Raw genomic sequence first — 19859 nt, 5'->3', positions numbered from 1 at the left:
TTCTTCGATGCAAACATCCAAGTATTCATCCCACTCCAGTCCACCAGTTGAACTTGTATTAAATTAGGTTTACACTATGATAATTTTTTTAATTCTATCAACAAATCCACCACCAATTTCTTTTCATCCTCATACCTTCTTCGTCCCTATTCCTTTATTTTATTCTCCAATTAAAATATTTACATGAAAAATGGTTTTGGAGGGTGAAATTCAAATTATAAAATTTTAAAACAGTTAAAAATATAATTTTGTCAGTGTATTAATATAAAATTTTATAATTTTAAAAGATTAAATTATAATTTTTTAATTTTGAAGAGAGCATAATTGAAAGAGTCAAAATATAATTTTATCATTAAATTAACTTAAAACTTTATAAATATTCAAGGGACTAAAAAGGAACAAATTTTTATTTTAGGAAGGCATAGCCCTTGCCTACCCTTCTAATTTCAACCTTGGACACGACATATTAATGGATAAGGAAAAATTTCACCTTGTATTTTTTTGTACAATTTCTATTATTACTAACAAATTTTATCTAAACTCTTAAATCGAAAGATAACATGTGTTTAAGCGTATTTAAACTCACATCTTCTTAGATGTTGCAACAACAACCATGCTAATTGAGGATAAATGACTTCCGTTTATATGAATTCAATCATCTCATCATATTTCTCCCTTCTTTCCTCACACTTACTTTTGTCTCGAGTCTCAGTTTCAGTCTTTCTTTGATATTTTTCCTCTCCATTCTCTCTTACGACATGGTGACCCCACAAGAAGACCACTATTTTTGACAAACCATGATACTCACTTGTGAGCATGGCATTGTTAGTTGGAAACTTGGAATCAACACACTAGTTCTAGTTTGGTGGTTATGGGCTTGATTCGTTGGATGCTCATATTTGCTACTAGCTAACTTTAACCATTGCCTCTATGGATCCGCGGCAGATGACTATCTAGCTATGCGGGCTTGGCATGCAGGTTTCTTGTTGTTTCCGGTCTACCTAGTTTCTTCAAAGCTTTTGGTTTTGCCTTGTTAACTCTACTCAAGTGTTGTTAGCACTGAGCCTTGCATTAGACAGAAATGGTGTTTGGGAAACAACACCAGAGAATTTGAAGTTCTTTTAATTGCACCACACTCCAATTTTGTCATTGACTCATGCCCCCCCACTCTATTTTTTTTCACTTTCATTGTAATTGACTAGGATTTTTAAATTGAAAAGGTAAAAAAAATTCATTTTAACACTTAAAGTATAGGACTAAATTTTAACCAAATAAAAATATATCTCAATGCTTATATGACGTAAATTAATAATAATAATAAAACATAAGAGAATGGATTAGTAGGAAGTCTAATAGGGTGGTTCATAAGCTTGCTAGGGTGACCTTATTATTTATTAACTACTCAGTCTGGGAAAGGCCTCCAAATTGTATTAGGGATGTTCATTGTTTTGATTTATCTTTATTTTATTCCTTTGAAAATGGATTGTTCGGTTTGAGTGTATTATGTAAGCCTGCTACTTTTTCTTTCTCTGATTTTTTTCCTTATTTTCTTTAAAAAAATATAATATCTTAAAAAAAAGGAAAGAGAATATATATTTTAAATTTTAGTATAACAAAAAAATTATTATAAAGTAATCATTTGGCCACCATATTGATTATTAAAAAAACATAAATATAAATTACTAATTATAAAGTAATGATTAAAGACGTAAGAGAGATAAGAGAGGAGAAAGTGAGAAACTACAATATTTACTGCTATTATTATTTAGATAATTGTGTTGACCGTCCTTTTGTCCGTGAATGAACAGAAAAAGAAGATACGGTGGAACTGCCCGCACTCACCACCAACACACAAAACAAATGTAAATTTGAAGAAGCGAAACTCCAATTTCCCACAGCTGTTATTTCACGTCCTTTTGTGTAAATTGGGTGGTAGCTCTCTTTGTTGTTTTGGTTCCTAGTTGTCTTCTTCTTTCCTCTCTCAAAGCCTTTCTCTGTTTTTACTGTCAACTGTTTGAAAAACTTTGTTCGTCTTGTAGCTTTTAGGTGGTCGGGGAGTTGGCTCAACACACGAGGCTAATCTATTCTGCCTTCTTTCCCTTTCTTTCTTTTTCTTTCATTCTGCAAAGCTTATTTGCCCTTCCATGCTCCATCATTTTATCAGACACCAACTTTTTGTTTATATTCTGCTCTCCATTCATTTACTCAAACCACCCACTTCTTTGTTTATATATCAACTTACTGCAATCTCTTTGATCTCATTTTGCACCCTCTCATGGTCTGTTCTGTAAAGTTTTGCACTGACTTTATGTAGCTTAGAGCCTTTCTATTGTTCTCATCAAAACAAAATGGTTTGCAGCCACAGTTTCATAGTTCCCCAGAGAGCTTGCCATATTCTCCTTTGTTTTCTCTTGATCTTAACCACGACCCAAGCTAGATACAAAGCTGAAGGTAATTCATTACTCGTTTATTTCATTTCATTTCATATATTTGGTACGATTTTGAAGTGAATTTCCTTTGATTCCCACTTATTTTCACTGCAGGTAAACCAAATCCCATATCTGATAAGGTGAGCTTTGCAGACAATTTGAAAACCAAAACTATATATACTTGTTTTGTTCTGACTTGGTGTTGTTAATTTGAATATAGAGAGTAGTAAATGAAGAAAAGGCGATGGTGTTGAGTGGTCAGATAGGTTCAAGGCCGCCAAGATGTGAGAGAAGATGCAGTACATGCGGTCACTGTGAAGCCATTCAAGTGCCTACAAATCCCCAACTCAGAATTCAAAACAAGCCTTCTTCAACTTCAGTCTCTGATGTTGCTTATGCAAGAAGAGATGACAGCTCTAATTACAAACCCTTAAGTTGGAAATGCAAGTGTGGCAACTTCATCTTCAACCCCTGAACATAAATTATCCATCTTTCAACCTTGTAAATCTGCATAAGAGAATTACATATTTCATCGGTTCAGTTAGTTTTCTTGTCTCATTTTTTTTTCACTGTTATTTGACATATTAGATGCTCCCTGGACCGTATATTAGAACAAGGTTTGTATATACCTTTATTGATAAGATTTCTTGGGCAAATCGTCACGAACTCGTCTGAGTATATATATATATATATATTTGCATGCTTTAAAAAGTAGACAATGATTTGGCTTTCCAACAGTTTTCACCATACGTCATAACGTCTGTCGTCTCATCAAGAATCGTTGTTGATTCCAACCAATATATTATATATAATAAAGAAGTGAATATTTCTTGGCGTGTAAGAAAATATTATAACAACCTTTAACAGCACCCCAGGAATCTCAAAAGTGGTCTTATCGACAAGCCAAAATATGTGTCTGGTCTGAAGAACACTGATGCAATAGCAAGTTCAATGGCCGCATTGGATTCTGAATAATAAGCCTCAATCAGTGAATTCTCATGGCACACAAGCTCAATTAAAAAAATATGTCTATATTTGAACCATGTTTGTGTGTTTTCTAAATGAAAAAAGCAAAGTAAAGATATGTATTGATTTATTGGCTTATAGAATTAAAAGAATTGTACAATAATCCTAAAATAAAATTGTGTTTTTAAAATGAATAAGAAAACGAAAGTTGATGGGATATTTCATTGGCATGTTATCTCGTCGTCCTTTATGATTAGACATGACTTGACAAGGCCTGCTACCATACGTTTGCAGGTACAAATTTTTCTGCTTAATGCTTTCATGAAAGGATCAAATTTAGGATTAGTGTCAATTAAAGCGAAAATAACCATATCTAATGATTCATGTTTGTTCCATAACTTTTTTGTTTCTGCAGTGACCCTATCTTGTTCATCTTTGCAACATTTATTTTTTAAATAAATTAATAATAAATGTATAATTTTTTTCTGAGGTTGATTTTTATGTGAAAAATTATATTTTTTAAATTAATTTATATATTTTAAAGTTTTTTAATTTTATATAACGATGTGAACGCAAAAGAAACAATTTAAATGACCGAATATGAGTTTAAATATTAATTTAAAAGCTAAACTACATATTAATCTTATTTTTCATTTTTAAAAAATACTAAATACAGATTTTTACCCTTTGATATCTAATGGCTAAGTGGAACAAATTAAAACATTAAATTTAACCGACTTTAATTAAGTGCAAAGTTTACATTTTAGCTTATAAAATAATAATAATTTAATTTAAAATTTTAACACAATTTTTTAATCTTTGACTGCAGAATTTCTAATTTTCACTCCAATAAGTTTTATATAATAAACCAATTGGAAAATTAAGGTAGAAATTCAAATTTTATAAAAACTACTACAACTTCAATCAAGAAAATGCATAAAAGGCAAGAGTCACGTGGGGAAGATGGGGCACCATCACCCCCATGTTCTACAGTCTAGAAATAAGAAAGAGTCCAAACTCCAAAGCTTAAAAGAGAATGTTTTGTTGCGAAGTTGAAGACAGACAAGTCAGAAACCCAGAAAACTTAACTAAATTAAAATATAGTAAAAGGCTGAGGCACACGACTGCCCTAATTTCATGGATTCTGACCTTTCTCTGTCAACATATTATCAAGGGACCAGGACCATTTTTATATCTGATTGCTTTAAAATCAAGCTTATATCATCACAATCAAATTGAATCTAATCATATATAATCAGACATGCCACTGCTAATCTATTTCATTAGAAACCCATGCTTAACATTTCTACCTCTATAACTACGTACCATAAACGCAATTTATGGTATTTTAAATCTCTACCAAATGACCAAAACAATCTTTTCTTAAAAAAAATTATAGAGTAACGCAACCAAAACATTAAAAAAAATAATGAATCAAGAGTCAGGGGTGGGAGAAGCGGCGAGAAAAAGAGGACCGGTGCCGGCGCCGCCGTGAGAATGTTCAACGACAATGTTATCGGAAAGCTCGTTGCCGAGCATTTCCCAAACACCACTATGGAGATAGTTCCTGAAGATCCTATAGTGCTCATATAGTCCACCTTCCATTATAATCACACTTCTTCTGTTGGCTATTCTCCCAAGCTTCTTTACAATCGCCACTGTGCCTGCCCCTGCCAGACGAGCTCCCCGTTCCGTTACTATATCACATACCTCTGCAACAAGTTCTCTCGCCATTGTTGTCAAATTCGTGATCTGAGAGAGGTTGATTAATTGTCAGAGATAATCAAATTTGTTTTAAAATCTTTATCTATATGTATGTACGTATGTATGTGTAGTTTAAGCAAGAAAGTTTACCCCAAATATTTCCTTGAGTTTTTCATGCACAACTTCACGATCTTCTGATGTATCTTGATGCATTGCAGCCATATCAGGTGACCTAATAAGAAGCCAAAATTACATCACATACAATGATTATTAGGGGAGTTTTCGTGATAGCCATGTTCATTTAACTTTTTATCCTTGTTTACCTTAGCAGGTAAGGAATTAGAAGTTTTGGAGGAACGCTTTGACCAAAGAGGGCTGCTTCTTGGGCCATCCTAACTAAAACTCTTCTTACAATTTCTCCCAAATACATTCCAGAAATCATCTTTTCGAAAATCTAGAACAAAAGAAAGGGTTTAGAAACAATTACAGAAGACTTATGGTTTCAATTTGAGAAACTATTATTCTAAATATAAAGCTTGTGTTACCCGATGGCCGGGGTTCGAACTTGCAGCATCCAAAGAAGTATCATACTGAGTTATTGGAAGATGGCATGTATTGAAGTTTCCCCATTCCATGCAAACAACCTATGAAACAAACCACAAATATTATGTTGGAAAAACCAAGCAAAAAAGCAAAGCATATAAAGAGAGGTAGGAAGTCACTCACTATCTCGCCTTTCTTTGGCAAAGAATCATGCCATCTAGGAGCCGACTGAGTAGTATCGACATAAGCAGCATTGGTACCCACTCCTAAGGTGATTGCAGCCACGCAGTCTTTATCATAGTATCTGCCACCAGCTAAATTTCCAACGATATCATCGACCTGCTCAATCCTTGAGTCTGAATCAACTCGAAAATGTCTCTTATAAACAATGTTAATGGAGTAATGCAAGCAAGTGAAGATGCTTACTAGCGCATGAACTCGCAATTTCAGACCATGTTTCTCCAGAGCTCGATTCATTCCAGTGATCAGATCTTTTACCCCCTGATTGACACAGTGATAAAAAATTAGGGCAGGTATGAAAGGTTAGGTTCAGAATCCAAAGTTGAGAGTTGGGATCTACTCAACTGTGGTATCTGCAGCGAAATTCTTCAATTTAATGTTGGAACCTGATATGGCTGTAGATTGATCATCTCCAGATGAGACGGTGAACCCCAGTTTCTTAGCATTTGCTGGGGCTTCATCATCTTTCTCGGGATGTGCCGACACAAATTTTACTAGCTCCGCTGCTATGTAGTCGTATAATTCCTGAAGATCAGTGATAGTTAATAAAGTTGAGATCGTAATACGACGAAAACTATGTTTAATGTCATCTTCAATGTATTCCAAAATGTCTAAAACACATGCATATCAAATCAGATTATATTTTTCATATATTAGGAGACCTCTTAAGGGATTATATCCTAGTTGGATTAATGTAAGATAAAAAGTGTACCTGGGAAGTGCCAATCATGACACTGGAAGGAATAGGGACTTCGTCCACGTATAAATCAGATATAGGCTGGTTTTTACCTTGCAGCCTCCCACACACCACTAAAATCTTTGTTTGTCTCAGGTTCACCCCATAATACATTCCCTTCTCATTAATCCTGCCACCATTGCAACAGCTCCCGAACAACATTAACACACATACATTAAGAAAAAAAAAGGGAAGAGAGGAAGCAAATGAGGTGTAAGATTTTACCCGGTGGGAAGAGGAGAGGCGTAGGAAACAAACATGTTGAGGCTACTAGTAGCTTCATCAGACGAAGAAAGGGAGGCTCCCATATCGGAAACCATGGCATTAGCAACTTGCCATAACTTGGGGACGGGAGTTGAGCAATCCCTGGAAAATTTACGCAATATGCGTTGACATTTCCCCCATTGTCGATCCTGTTTAGCTTTCCTATATTGTCTCACAAGAGCTACCACCGCCATAACTGTTGCAGCCGTCGTGGTCACTGCTGCAAGCGCTACTTGTTGCTTCATCTTTCGCTTTGATTTGTTTACCTCTATACTTGCCCTTTTCTTTATAGTTTCTAATTAAAATTTCGTTTTTTTTTTCTTTTACGTTTTATCTCAAAGTTGTTAAGGTAAATAACAGAAAATCCATGAATTCAGTGGAGAAGAACGAGTATTATGCATCTTAAAGTCTAGGATTCCAACCCCATAGTTTTGCAGTTATGAGCCATCACTGATTATACACCGCTCACACTGGGCCTCTTCTTAGTTTCTACTTTTTAAATGAATCTAGGATTCCAGGTCCATTGTCATTGTCTTCAACAAAGGGTTATAAAGGCTGGAACCACTTCAAGTGCAAAGATTTTATTAGCTGTATGTATGCCCAGTGATAGGTTTGAATTATTGTTCAAAAAAATATTAGTTCTTTCATATCAATATTTCAATAAAAAATAATTATTTGAATAAATGTATTTAAATTTACAAAATTATTATCCATGTCGGAATTCAACTCTTATCTATCTTAAAATGTCAAATCTTTTCTATATAAAAAAGGAAATTGAAGAAGCAGAATAGAGCATTCCTAATGAGAATTGCGTTCAACCTCCTACTCCTTAAAGAACAATTGTGGGCTAAAGTGTTGCGAACCAAGTACAAATGGGAGAGCTAGGGAGAGCCAGTCAACGATGGATGATTGGATGGAGGAATGCTCAGTTGAGGGCTGCAGCAGGGAATGCTTCAATGGTAGGGGTTGAAGTTAGGGAGATCAAATGGTTGCCACCTCCACAAGGTTGGGTGAAGATCAACACCGACGGGGCTGTCAAAATGACAAATGGATATGCAGGGGAGGGGCTGTGGTTCGTGACTATCATGAGGACTGGTTGGCGGGCTGCTCTCGCAATATCGGATGTACGACGGTGGAGGAAGCTGAAATGTGGGGCATACATGATGGCTTGTTGCTGTCCTGGTCATTAGGAGTTCGCGAAGCTATTCTGGAAACAGATTGCTTACCTGCTGTCTAAGCGTTAACAGGAGGGAAAGCTGACAGGTTATGTACTGGGCTTGGGAGAGCAACTCGTGCTTTGATGGATCGGCCGTGGAAGGTGAAGGTGGAACATGTGTATCGGAAAGGGAATCAGGTAGCAGATATCTTGACTCGACTGGCAGCTGATCATGAAAGAGGGCTCCAGATGTTTTTATAGTCCTCCAGCAGCATTGTTGAAAGTGTTAGAGGATGATAAGGAGGGTAGAACAGTCGAAACACTCACTCCTTGTACTTATTTGAATCGATTTTGTCCCGCATTTCATACCCAAAAATAAAAAAGGAAATTATGAATCTACTCATTATACCGACAAGACCAAATTTATATGTTTCATACTACAAAAATTTGGATAAATCCACTTTATGACGGGCCTTTATAATTAATGAAGATTTAGAAGTACACACGAAGTACTCAGGGGAATATTTCTTGTGTCTCCCACTTGACACAGTTTAACAGTGATACTTAGTTGGCTCTAAATTTATAGTTGTGGAAATAATATTAAGAGAACAACCACGTAAAAAAATCAAGCGTTTAATCAGATCAATCAAGAGATGGGGTTCAGCCAAACAATTTTTCTGAGCTAGGACAGAGCTGGCGAGTGACGATTGGCCAAGGGCAGTTCCGTATGTAGCTGGGTACAAATAAGCCAGAGAACAAGGAGTAGTGAGGGTACGGCAAAACCAGTAGGGTATGTAAATGAGGACGGATCACATGGTTTTGTACTGGTCAGCTTTGAGCTGTCGAGTGAGGATTGCTCTATATCTTAAGGAACGGGTTTGGGAAATCCTGCCTTACTATTAAGTAAAAGGGGAGTAGTCTCTGATGTGCACTCTATTATTGGCTCCTATTCTATTCTATTCTATTCTTGCCTTGTATTCTTAAGGGGTGGTCGGAGTTAAGCTCACTAACGAGATAGAGACGCAACTTCTCTAACAATTATATATATAGCATAGTGCTTTTTTTATATTGAGATTACCTCAAGTAAGAATTAAGTACAAAGATTTGATTTTGTCAATTTTAAAAGTGAGTAACTAAAATAATTAATCACGAAATTAAAGTCTTTAGTCAATTGTATACAATTTTGATTAGTATAATAACAAATTCAACCTTCAATGTTTATAGATTTTATCATTTTGGCCTTAATTTTAAAAAGATCAACAAATTCAACCTCAACATTCACACAAATGTTACAAGATAAATTTGTTAAATTATGACCGAATTGATAGAATGTGTAAACTTTAAGGACTAAATTTTTAATTATACCAACCAAAATCATATACAATTGATGAAAAACATTAACTTCATGATTAATTGTCCTTAGTTGCTCACTTTCGAAATTAAAAAGGACTGAAGAGGTCTTTTTACCTAAGAATTATATAATTTGCCTTTTAAATTGGTCGGTTGTACCTGGTTGGCTATGTCAATTTCGTCTAGATTCATTCTTAATGTGTTTTTTTAGTAGACTGTCAAGTAAGGTCGTTAAAATTTTAACAATTTAAGCAACATTTCTATCCAACAAAAAATAATTTAACTAAAATTTAAAAATAGAGGGTGGAAAACATAAGAAAAGACCAAAGTGCAGAAAAATTTTGCCCATCATGTAATTCTAAAGGTCAAAATCTCTTTCACAAACTTATTTATCTTATATATAATATGATAATGATGATCTTACGCTTTCAGTTTCTAAGAATTATAAAAGAAGAAAAATCGATTTTAATATTTAAAATAAAATCAGATTTATAGATAAAATTATATTAATTTAATTAAAATATTTAGTTATAAAAGGAGTCTTGTTATTTTTAATTTTTTGCTTTCCTTGTGTACTGTTCTCATTCAATGGAGTTGGAAAAATTACTTTCTAAGTTATTTCATCCAGAAATTTAACCCCAGATTTGATCTTCACTTAACAATATAATGTCTTTTTTCAATTTAAAAGTTTTTCAAATTCCACTTTTATAATGTTACAATGTTACATACGATTTTATGCATTTAATATTATATTTTAATTGAAATAATTAATGTCAAATATTTTCTATTTAAATTATTGAATACAACTAAAATATATTAACTTATCAATTCAAATTTTATGATAGAAAATTTTCAAATCAAAATTAAAGCACTTTTAACATACAATACAATATAATTTTACTTTATGTAGAGTAATATTATTCAAAACAATAGCCGATTAACACAATTAACTCTAATATGCTTAAAATTTTATTCAAGTAATAACTCTATTTTACATCAATAAAATTAACACAACACTTTTTTTGCATAAAAATTGTTAATTAATAATTATAATTATCACAACTTTTCCCCTATATTTTATATTTAAAGGTCTATTCAAATAATAATTAATTTCATTTTGAAATTAGCATAACTTTTTTAATCAGAATTTGTATTTTATAATCATACATGGAAAGGAAAATGTTAAAAGAAAGTTTCTGCTTTGTATTTCTTAGTTCAATTTTAGTCTCCAACTTAATTTACATAAAAGTTGGAAAGAGAGTGGTTGAAACAGCAATGTGATCACATCTTAATTCTTAATTACGTATGGATTTTCTAACAAAGGAGATTTAAAGCGCAATTAACTCAACTTCACTTTCTTTAACAAATCATTTCTTTCCAATTTTTTCAACTCATTTTCAATGCACTAATAGTGAAAATTCTTGGATGTTCAAATTTTGCCATATGTTTCCTTTCTCAATTGATTTTCTTGATAATTCAATTGTTTTTTTAGGTTATATTATAATGAAATTTTTGTTGGGTTTGATATTGTGTTATTAACTTATTAAAAATGATTTTTGAAAAATTGATAAATATTATTAGAATGATGTTCTTCTTTTTCCTTTTATATAAATTACTTAAATAAAACAACTATAAACACTACTTAAAAACGTTATATTCAATTATTAAATAAATATATTTTCAGTATATTTGTTCCTTTCTCATTTTTATTAATTAGTTTGATATATGTTTTTCTTAAATATTCAGTATGGAAATAATTAAAGTCTTACTATACATCAAAACTCCCGAATTTTAGTCAATTTTTGGTGCTTTAATGGCTTAGTGGAATTGATGTTCATTCTTCTAAAACTGTGGCTAATCATAAAATTAAAAATCTTTGGACTTCTTTTCGATAAATAAAGTTAGCCGCCCATACTTTACCTTGAATATTCTATGATAAATTTAGACCATCTGATAATCGGTTCGGTTTGATTTAATTTATTTTTTTATTTTTTTTGGAGATAGTTTGATTTAGTAAATTAAAATTATAAATAAATATAGATGTTAATAAATTTAAAATGTTTTATTTATAAAATATAAATTTTTATTTTTAAATAACAAGTAAGCTCGGCCTAAAAATTTATTTTAAAATAAAGTCACGATGTCATTCGATTATAAACCCTTCTAGATAAATCCCAAAACTTTTTTTGGCATGCATGCTTTTTTATTTTTTGGGTAGAAATAAAGGATCAAGCTACGGATGATAGATTAAGGCAAATTACGAAGGCTACTAAGGGTGAACTTAAGTTGATTTTAGCTCACTAAAATCAATCTAATTCGTCGACGTAAATATAATGTAATTGATCCATGTTATTTGGATTGATAGTAGGGACCATCTCTTCTAACAATGCAGCTTCTGTGAAGCTATATGGCAACATATGCTTTGGCTTATGAATGTTCCAAAGACAACAATCAGTTGGACTTGTGAAATTCAATAGGGAAATCTCTTATTGCCATTGTTGTGCTAGTATCTAGCTAACGTGAAGGGAGAGGAATGGCAGGTGCTTTGCTTAGTCCCATACTCCATTAGTGGTACTAAGGAGTTCATCAGATTGAGGTTAGTTGGGAAAAAAGAAAAGCATTACACTACACCCTATAAATGTGCAATTGCTTGAAAATTAGAAGCTAAATGTTGAAAGTTTTCGTAGGTTTGTATTGAGATGTCATTGTTTTCCTTTTGTGTTCTATTGCATAAAAGAAGTGGTTGTCTCATTGTAGCAGTTAACCGTTTCTTTTGCATAAATACAAACCTTACTTATCCCAAAAAAAAGGTTTTAACTTCACATTATAATTTAATTTCTTTTACCAACTTATATTTTATTTTAATATGTTTATTTAAAATTGCATTTATAGTAAAATTAATTTTGTGACCTAAACTAAAACCCGTCGATAATTCTATATGCAAATTGTTATGAAGGGTATTCTTGACAAGATTTATTTGTAAATGACATAGTGAGTATGCTCAGTTGGATGAAAAAGTGAAAGGATAGAGAGAAAATAGATTTTGAGTATATTTGACAACAGATAAAAGTGAGACAAGAAAATAGAATGAATGGTTATTTTTATCCTGATACAAAAAATCATTTCTTTCAAATGTGAGAAAGGTATATATTAATTTAAATTTATCCAATTTTAAATTTTTTTCATATTTTAAGTCTACTAAACAATGAATACCTTTTGCATTGTTCCTACCATCTATGTTTTCACAAGGGCTGTAAGATTGTATTTATTACGATATTTTGTAATATTTATTTATAATATTATTATATTAAATACAAAATTTATTGTTTTATTTGTCTCCTTAAATTTTATTTAAACCTAAGAAAGGAATATTGTTTGTAATTTTTTTGGATTTTACGTTTTTACTTTGTTCGATCACTAATTAGAGAAAGGATTATATTAAATTGAAACATCATGTTTTTCTATCCATTTTAATAATTTAATGTCATTTCAATATTTTCATCCTAAATTATTGGAAAAAGAAAGTTTTATACCATTTTCTCTCACTAATCTTTTTAACTTCAATGGAAAAGAAGTAAATAAAAAACTTTAGCAGCAAATCGAAAACCCAGATTCCATTATTCCATTATTAGCTACAGAAAATCACGAGATGCAAAAATAAAAATGAAAGGAAGAGGGGAAAAAATCTCTATAGAGTTTATTTTCCCTAAGATCACATGGTTTTACAAAGTTAATTATCACATGAAGCTGAGCAAACCCTCTCGTAGGGTTTTCACAAGATCCCTCAATGTCATCGAAAACTCATCTTCCATCTGCAATAACCATGAAAACATTATGGCCTTAAGTGAAGGGCTTGTTAATACTATTTTTACACTAGTTTATATACGCTAAATTTGAAGAGTTATAAACTCCGGCAGTGCTGTAAGATTACCTGAGCAACAATGGTTATATAAAGAGTAGCTTGTCCAAAGGGCAAGGCATTGCTATTAAGCACGGAGAGATGAAGCTTTTCGACTTCGTTTATGATGTTTGATATGCACCCTTTGTTGGTCTCGCAGTGGATTCTAATCAGCACATCTTTGTTTGAAACTCTTGCTTCGATGTCGGGGAATGGGTTTTTAGATTGGGTATCGAAGCTCTCATCATAGGAAGATGTTTGATCATCTTGCGCGTAAAATTGGGTGGTCTTCTTCACAAATTTTACTGATTCCACTGTTCTCTTAGCAACTTGTTCCTCCAGCCTTGCCTTTCTCTCTTGAAGTTGCTTCAAGTATTCGATAGCGTCTCCAAGAACTGAATTCTTGTCTTTCTGCAATGCACACACACACATATATACATATATAAGCTCTCAACATAAGCCCAAATGCTTTTCTTTCTTTTGAAACTATACCTTGCTTTTCATGAATTCCGCAAGTTATTGCATGAAATATTTAGATTGTATGAACTATAAAATTAACTACTTTTAGGGTAATTTTCTTGCTTCTAAAATCCGTGTCCATTACATTTTCAGAAATAGTTCTTTAAGAATCCTCCAAACGCATAAAATTACTTTTAAAAACCTATTCTTAGCGCGCGCGCTCTCTCTTTTTTCCGAAGAAACTCCATTTTATGACAATTCTTCCAGTGAAATCATGGAATTTTTAGTTACGGTAATTATAACAAAACAGAATTTGTAATAGTTTTGAAGAAAATTTCAAAGCTACAACTACCGACAGTACTTGTTCTCTACAACGATTAAAACAGTAATCTTTGAATATATAGATTATAGATTACATGGGAAAAGTTTTTGAACTTGTACCTTTTTCAGGCCAGGAATTAGTGCTGCAAGAGATAAGAAGCTCTGGCTGATCCTTTCACGACGTTTTCTTTCAGCAATTACATGTTCTTGTGCCAGTAATGGAACCCTAGTCAATGAACCCACCATCTTTGAGACCTGCCCCCAAATTTAGTTCATCAATAATTTTGCTTCTTAGAAAATTAAAATAAAATGGCACGACACTAGTAATAGATTCATATATGAACGTTGGTATTGAGATAATTTTCTAAAGTTTTACATAATTGTGTCGGGTAGATACTCTTGTCCGACACTTTATAATTGAGCTAGTGTAAATACATGCCAACCTCATTTTTGGGTTTCAAATCACAGTCTACACCATAATATAGCAGAGATGAACTGGAGTTGTTGAAGGAGATTATATGGGAAGATGAAGAAGAAAAAGAAGCTTTTTGAGGTGAGATGCAAGAACTCCAATTGTTGGTCTTGAGTTGCTTTAATGGCGGCTTTTCAAAGACGTCGAGCTGATGATGAGAAGCTTCATTAATGGATGAACCATTGATTCTTGGATAGGATGAATAGCTTTCAGATTGGAAATTGAAATCATCAAATGGATACTCAATAGGGTTGGTCGTTTCATATTGTGTGAAAAAAGTGGGATCCTCCATTTCGTGTAAATCAAACATACATAACAGTGATTTCCATCAAAGAAGCTCCTACAAAGAGCGCCATGAAAACAATAAATTCTTAGAAATTAAGGCACCACAATTAATAAAAAGCTTGGCACCCCATAATTATATTTGATTTGACTGAAAATATGATAGAAAATCACAACATATTACAAAGGAGAAAAAAAAAACCCAGGCTAAAACAGTATAAAATGGATGAATATGAAGTTTAATTTCCGAAAATATGGCTATAGGGAAAAAAAAGTCAGCATGGAAGTTGACAAATAAAAGATTACCTTGAACGTAAACAATGAAAGTGTTGGATATGTGGTGTGTATAAATATATATACATATAAAGGTTACGTACGCGCTTCCAAGTATATGGCGTTCTCGCAAGTGTGAAAATTCGTATCTTTTGACTTTGTCTTTCGAATTGAATGTCTCATCTCCTTTTTATAATCGTAATTTGATATTTGATTTATATGAATTAATTGAGTTAATGTTGAAACTTGAACAAGCCTATTTCTGTGTATGGTTGACGAACGCGTAAGCAAGTGAAGAGACATGTCCCTACAGGTTAAGTCTGGGTCATAAAGTAGATGCAACATTATAGGGACCTAACATCAAAAGACAAAAATATATGGGGTGATCAAAACTGGTTCCACCTTCCACACCCCGCATTCATTTCTGAAATTTAATAAATTTAAAAACATAAGATGGTTTATTTCAGGTTATTTTATCAATTAATAGCTACTTTTAAAACAATCTAAACTTGTTTATTTGATTATCCAAACTTAAAACATCTTTCTAATTTGTTTTTAGGATTTGGATTGTAGTGTGTGTGTGTGTGTGTGTGTGGTCAAAATGGCAATGAAAGATTTATATTCTGTTAGGTGTTAGCTAGAACAGGGATGGATTTATATTTTATACTAATTCAACATAAAATATTCTCCTAATAAAATCTTGGTTAATGGATTTTATTATTTATTATAATCCATGTTGGATCATTTATGGATTTTATTCAATTTTTTATTATTATGATTAATGTTGGTGATAATTATTCGAATATCTATCATTTATATTTTTAATTTTAATTCAATATATATAATTTATTTACCTTTTTAGATATCGTAGTTTTTATATTGCATTTAAAACTATCAAGTTGATATAAAAGGAAATATTCCTGAAAAATATCATTCTTAATACTAGGAATAAGTTTTTCTATGAAAATTTATTGTAAAACATACTAAAAACAATAAATATGTATTTACAAATTAATTAAAAAGAGAAATATTGTAGGTGAGTCGTCACACATAGCTTTTTACTTTGCATGTATCCCACTTTGGCTCTTTCAGCTGAATTTCATTTTCTTACAGCAAAAAATGATTAATTTTGGGATGTTTGAAGTTCGGCATTTATTATTTCTTTAATGCCACTTCAACTACGACAAAACTTTTGTCCTTTTTAACCATCAATTTCAACAAAAAGAAAAAGAAAAACAAATCACAATTAGATTATTATTTTAATTTAATCCTTATTTTTTTGTTATTCACTCAATATTTTTATTTATGGGTATTTTATACAGTGGGAAGCTGGAGGGGCTAGAAGCATCCTTGACATCCCAAAATTGGTACAATTGCTTTAGAGTACTTTTAAAAATTATAAAAAAATAGCATAATGATAAATTTTTATTTTGGCCTCTCAAACACTTATATTTTAGTTTTGACTCCTCTAAATAGAGGCGAAGTCAATAAATTCTTTTTAGGGAATACCAAAGTACAATTCTACTTTTACTAATTTTAAATTTTAATTTTTTAAATGACCTAAATAGATAATTTTTTGTTTTAAAGAGGACCGAAATCCCTGCAAACCTACACCACTTCCTCTAAGAAAAATTCCTTACTTCACCCATTATAGAAAATTTCAACCACAATGAAAATCAGTAAACATCTATGAAATATATATATATTTTTTACTAAGAAATATATGTATTAAACGTATTGTTTTTATATTTATTATATTATTTTATGAGTGTTTAAACATATTGTGATTAGATCGTATTTAAAGTTATTATTGTAATTAAAATATCATTAAATAAATAATAAAATGTTAATTATTATGGATGGTTGTTATCTAAAATTTAATAAATTTAATTGGTTTTGTTTAATGTTATTGGGGCTTATTTGATATAATATTCGTTACATCATGATGTCGTAGTTTCCAAGTAGCTTCAAATCCGACATTTTTATTTATTTATTGCCACTTAACAACAAAGAAGACAGAGACCCACAATCACATGCCAAACGTGATTAGACTTTCTTCGAGAGAACAAATAAATACATGACATTTCTTTTATATTTATTATTAGTCTACCCTTAATCTTGTAAAAGTTTTCAATCTAATCTTATATATAATATATAATAAAATATGGTAGGGGCATACACGCAAGCAAATGTGAGGTGGAAGTATAATGGTTGTTAATCCTTTAATTAAGTTAGTATCATGAGTTAATTAGATATTAATTTAATTGGATAGTAATTTAAATATTATCATTTTATTAAATAATTATATTATTTTGAGAGTATTTTATCTTTTATCTTTTAAATAAAAATAAAAAATGTACAATTTGAACTTATAACACTATGGTTTTCAACCATTTTAGTGTATCATTTCAACTAAAGCCTCATTTTTTATATAATTTTTATGAATATATTTATTACATAAATTTATTTTCACTCGCATCATAAGTGTGTCATAATCTATTTGGATACTTAAGCAAGTAAGAGAAAATATAATAAACTTTCTAAGATTGAATTTTTAACCAATGTAACATTCAAGTTCAGGTGATTTGGGTAACGAAAATATAGTTTTGATACCACTTTTAACTCAAAAAATTTAGGTATCAATTTGAAAAAAAAAAAAGTACAGTTTGGGTACCTAATTCAAAGAAGCGTATAATTTGACTACCAATTTTTCATTTAAGCGCACATAATATCATGTAGTGTGATTTGAACTAGACTAATCAATATCACTTGAAACTCGTGAAAAATCAAAAGCCAAAACAAAAAAGTTAGTGGTTGAACCGGTTAAATAAGTTTTAATTCATTATTTAATTATTATTAGACCGATGATGGAATTAAAAATCGATAATATGATCGACACCCGATCTAGTGATTAAAACATTGATATTATAAAACGTATAACCAAATATGATAACTCTTTTTTCTTTTTCTTTCTTCTTTTTTTATATAATGCTTAGAACTACTAATAGCCCCCTCCCCTATTCTTGAATAAGAGAAAAATACGTTTCAGCATACTCAAACTCATATATTTTTTTATAAGGGAAAGGGGTATAAAATGTTTAGAAATCGAATTCAATGAGGCCAAAATATTATTACGATAGAGATGTTTGGCATTACGTCACCAACTCATTTTTTTTTTCTCATATGTTTTTGTATATAAGGACCACCAAAAATGATTAAATATGAAAAATGACAAATTCATTCACACACATACCCTATTTGATTGATGGTATTGCTTGTATATTTATTAAAGGAATTCTACTTGAATGATTGGAAATGGCAGCAAAATTAGTTTATTAGCTAATTGAAAATCTCCTTTTCCTGGAGACTGATGTAATAGAAGTCAGATATGAACTAAAATACTGCCTTTGAATAATTTAACAGTTTTCAATCTTATTTACTTCATTGTGTTGAAGTTGTAAGCCAATTTGCAGCAATCTAACTTATGTAATACCTAGTTGGGGTATCTAAATACTTCAAACAGTTGCATCTTTTCTTCGCCAATGCTACTTCCTTAAACACTCCATGTTTATCACCTCACATAAATCTCTATCCTCGATAATTATAATTAATTTATTAATGTTGGTTTGTTATAAATATCTTACCATTAAGTGAATGTTTATCAAAATCAAGATAAATTTAATATAGTTCAAGACTCTAGTAGTCATTAAAAGTAGAGTTTTATTTCGTACTTCTTTAGAGATTCTAACTATTTTTTTACGCTAGAAATTTATCTACATGCCAAAAGTCTAAGAAATATAATTGTGCAAGCCAATCAGGAATCTAATCAAGGCAAAGCTAAAGCTATGATTTTTCTCCTTCATAATCTTCATCAAGGGTTAAAGGTAGAATATTTGGCCTTAAAAGATCAACTTGAATTGTGGACTAATTTGAAAGAAAGATACGACCATAAATAAACGATAATAATTTCTAAAGCTCGTTATGATTGAATGCACATCAGATTGCTAGATTTCAAATCAGAAAGTGAGTATAACTCTGCATTATTCAAAATAAACTCTCAATTAAAATTGTATGGAGAGATAATTACAGACGCAAACTTATTAGAGAAAATTTTCTCAACCTTTCGTGCTTCTAATGTGCTTCCACAGTAGCAATATTTTGAAAATAGTTTTAAGAAATACTTTGAATTAATCTCATGCCTTTTAGTAGTTAAGCAAAATAACGAGCTCTTGATGAAAAACCACAAAAGTCATCCCACTAGTTTTGCTCCATCCCCGAAAGTAAATGTGGCGGTACACAGTAATTCTAAAAGTGAAAGAAATTATGGTCGTGGTTGCAGTTGTGATCATAATTATGGATGTGGTCAAGGATGTAATAATTACCGCTATTATGGTTGTAATATTGACCAACAAAAGAAGAATAACATTGAAAAGAAAGAGAAAGATGGTCTAATCAATCTTTCGAAAAGTACAAAAAATTTGTGCTATCGATATGATATGAAAGGATATTAGTTGCGTACTTGTAATACACTTGAACATCTTACAAAGCTATACCAAGTAGGGGTGAGCAAAATTCGATTCGACTCGAAAAAATCGAAAAAAAATTCGAATTTCGAGTTAAACGAATCGAGTTATTCGAGTTAATCGAGTTATTCGAATCAACTCGAATTTTTTTTTCGAATTTCGAGTTCGAATCGAGTTGAGTTTTCGAATTCGAATAACTCGAATAATTCGAATAATTCGAATATCAAACTATAATATTTTACA

General features: G+C 31.4%; 3 protein-coding genes across 3 annotated transcripts; 1 reads left to right on the top strand and 2 right to left on the bottom strand.

Annotated features, from left to right (window-relative positions):
• Positions 1-1886: 1886 nt before the first annotated feature.
• On the top strand, positions 1887-3091 carry LOC105802250 (EPIDERMAL PATTERNING FACTOR-like protein 2). The gene is made up of 3 exons (XM_012633781.2): positions 1887-2451; positions 2544-2569; positions 2650-3091. Exons 1-3 carry the CDS (start codon positions 2349-2351, stop codon positions 2902-2904), a joined length of 384 nt encoding a protein of 127 aa, XP_012489235.1. The 5' UTR covers positions 1887-2348; the 3' UTR covers positions 2905-3091.
• A 1573-nt stretch (positions 3092-4664) lies between these two features.
• On the bottom strand, positions 4665-7155 carry LOC105802248 (probable hexokinase-like 2 protein). The gene is made up of 9 exons (XM_012633778.2): positions 6844-7155; positions 6595-6748; positions 6228-6407; positions 6069-6143; positions 5826-5981; positions 5645-5743; positions 5423-5553; positions 5250-5331; positions 4665-5147 (listed from the first exon to the last, which is right to left on the bottom strand). Exons 1-9 carry the CDS (start codon positions 7125-7127, stop codon positions 4830-4832), a joined length of 1479 nt encoding a protein of 492 aa, XP_012489232.1. The 5' UTR covers positions 7128-7155; the 3' UTR covers positions 4665-4829.
• A 5820-nt stretch (positions 7156-12975) lies between these two features.
• LOC105801432 (transcription factor NAI1) lies at positions 12976-15014 on the bottom strand. Its single transcript, XM_012632735.2, has 4 exons — positions 14510-15014; positions 14187-14321; positions 13320-13697; positions 12976-13200 (listed from the first exon to the last, which is right to left on the bottom strand). Exons 1-4 carry the CDS (start codon positions 14846-14848, stop codon positions 13126-13128), a joined length of 927 nt encoding a protein of 308 aa, XP_012488189.1. The 5' UTR covers positions 14849-15014; the 3' UTR covers positions 12976-13125.
• Positions 15015-19859: the final 4845 nt, after the last annotated feature.

Source organism: Gossypium raimondii, chromosome 11, assembly GCF_025698545.1.
Source record: "Gossypium raimondii isolate GPD5lz chromosome 11, ASM2569854v1, whole genome shotgun sequence".
Taxonomy (NCBI): domain Eukaryota; kingdom Viridiplantae; phylum Streptophyta; class Magnoliopsida; order Malvales; family Malvaceae; genus Gossypium; species Gossypium raimondii.
The sequence above is the reverse complement of the archived record's forward strand: the minus strand, read 5'-3'. Positions and strand labels throughout refer to the sequence as shown.

Bases quoted from the DNA above. Each gene is read 5' to 3' on its own strand.
- LOC105801432 (XM_012632735.2), bottom strand. From the start codon at position 14,848: ATGTTTGATTTACACGAAATGGAGGATCCCACTTTTTTCACACAATAT. The intron at 14,322-14,509 runs GTTGGCATGTAT...ATTTGGGGGCAG, and splicing joins ATTTGAAACCCAAAAATGAG to GTCTCAAAGATGGTGGGTTC. The intron at 13,698-14,186 runs GTACAAGTTCAA...TGTGCATTGCAG, and splicing joins TAATTCCTGGCCTGAAAAAG to AAAGACAAGAATTCAGTTCT.
- LOC105802250 (XM_012633781.2), top strand. From the start codon at position 2,349: ATGGTTTGCAGCCACAGTTTCATAGTTCCCCAGAGAGCTTGCCATATT. The intron at 2,452-2,543 runs GTAATTCATTAC...TTTTCACTGCAG, and splicing joins AGCTAGATACAAAGCTGAAG to GTAAACCAAATCCCATATCT. The intron at 2,570-2,649 runs GTGAGCTTTGCA...ATTTGAATATAG, and splicing joins CAAATCCCATATCTGATAAG to AGAGTAGTAAATGAAGAAAA.
- LOC105802248 (XM_012633778.2), bottom strand. From the start codon at position 7,127: ATGAAGCAACAAGTAGCGCTTGCAGCAGTGACCACGACGGCTGCAACA. The intron at 6,749-6,843 runs GTAAAATCTTAC...CAATGGTGGCAG, and splicing joins GCCTCTCCTCTTCCCACCGG to GATTAATGAGAAGGGAATGT. The intron at 5,554-5,644 runs GTAACACAAGCT...CTTTTGTTCTAG, and splicing joins GTTCGAACCCCGGCCATCGG to ATTTTCGAAAAGATGATTTC.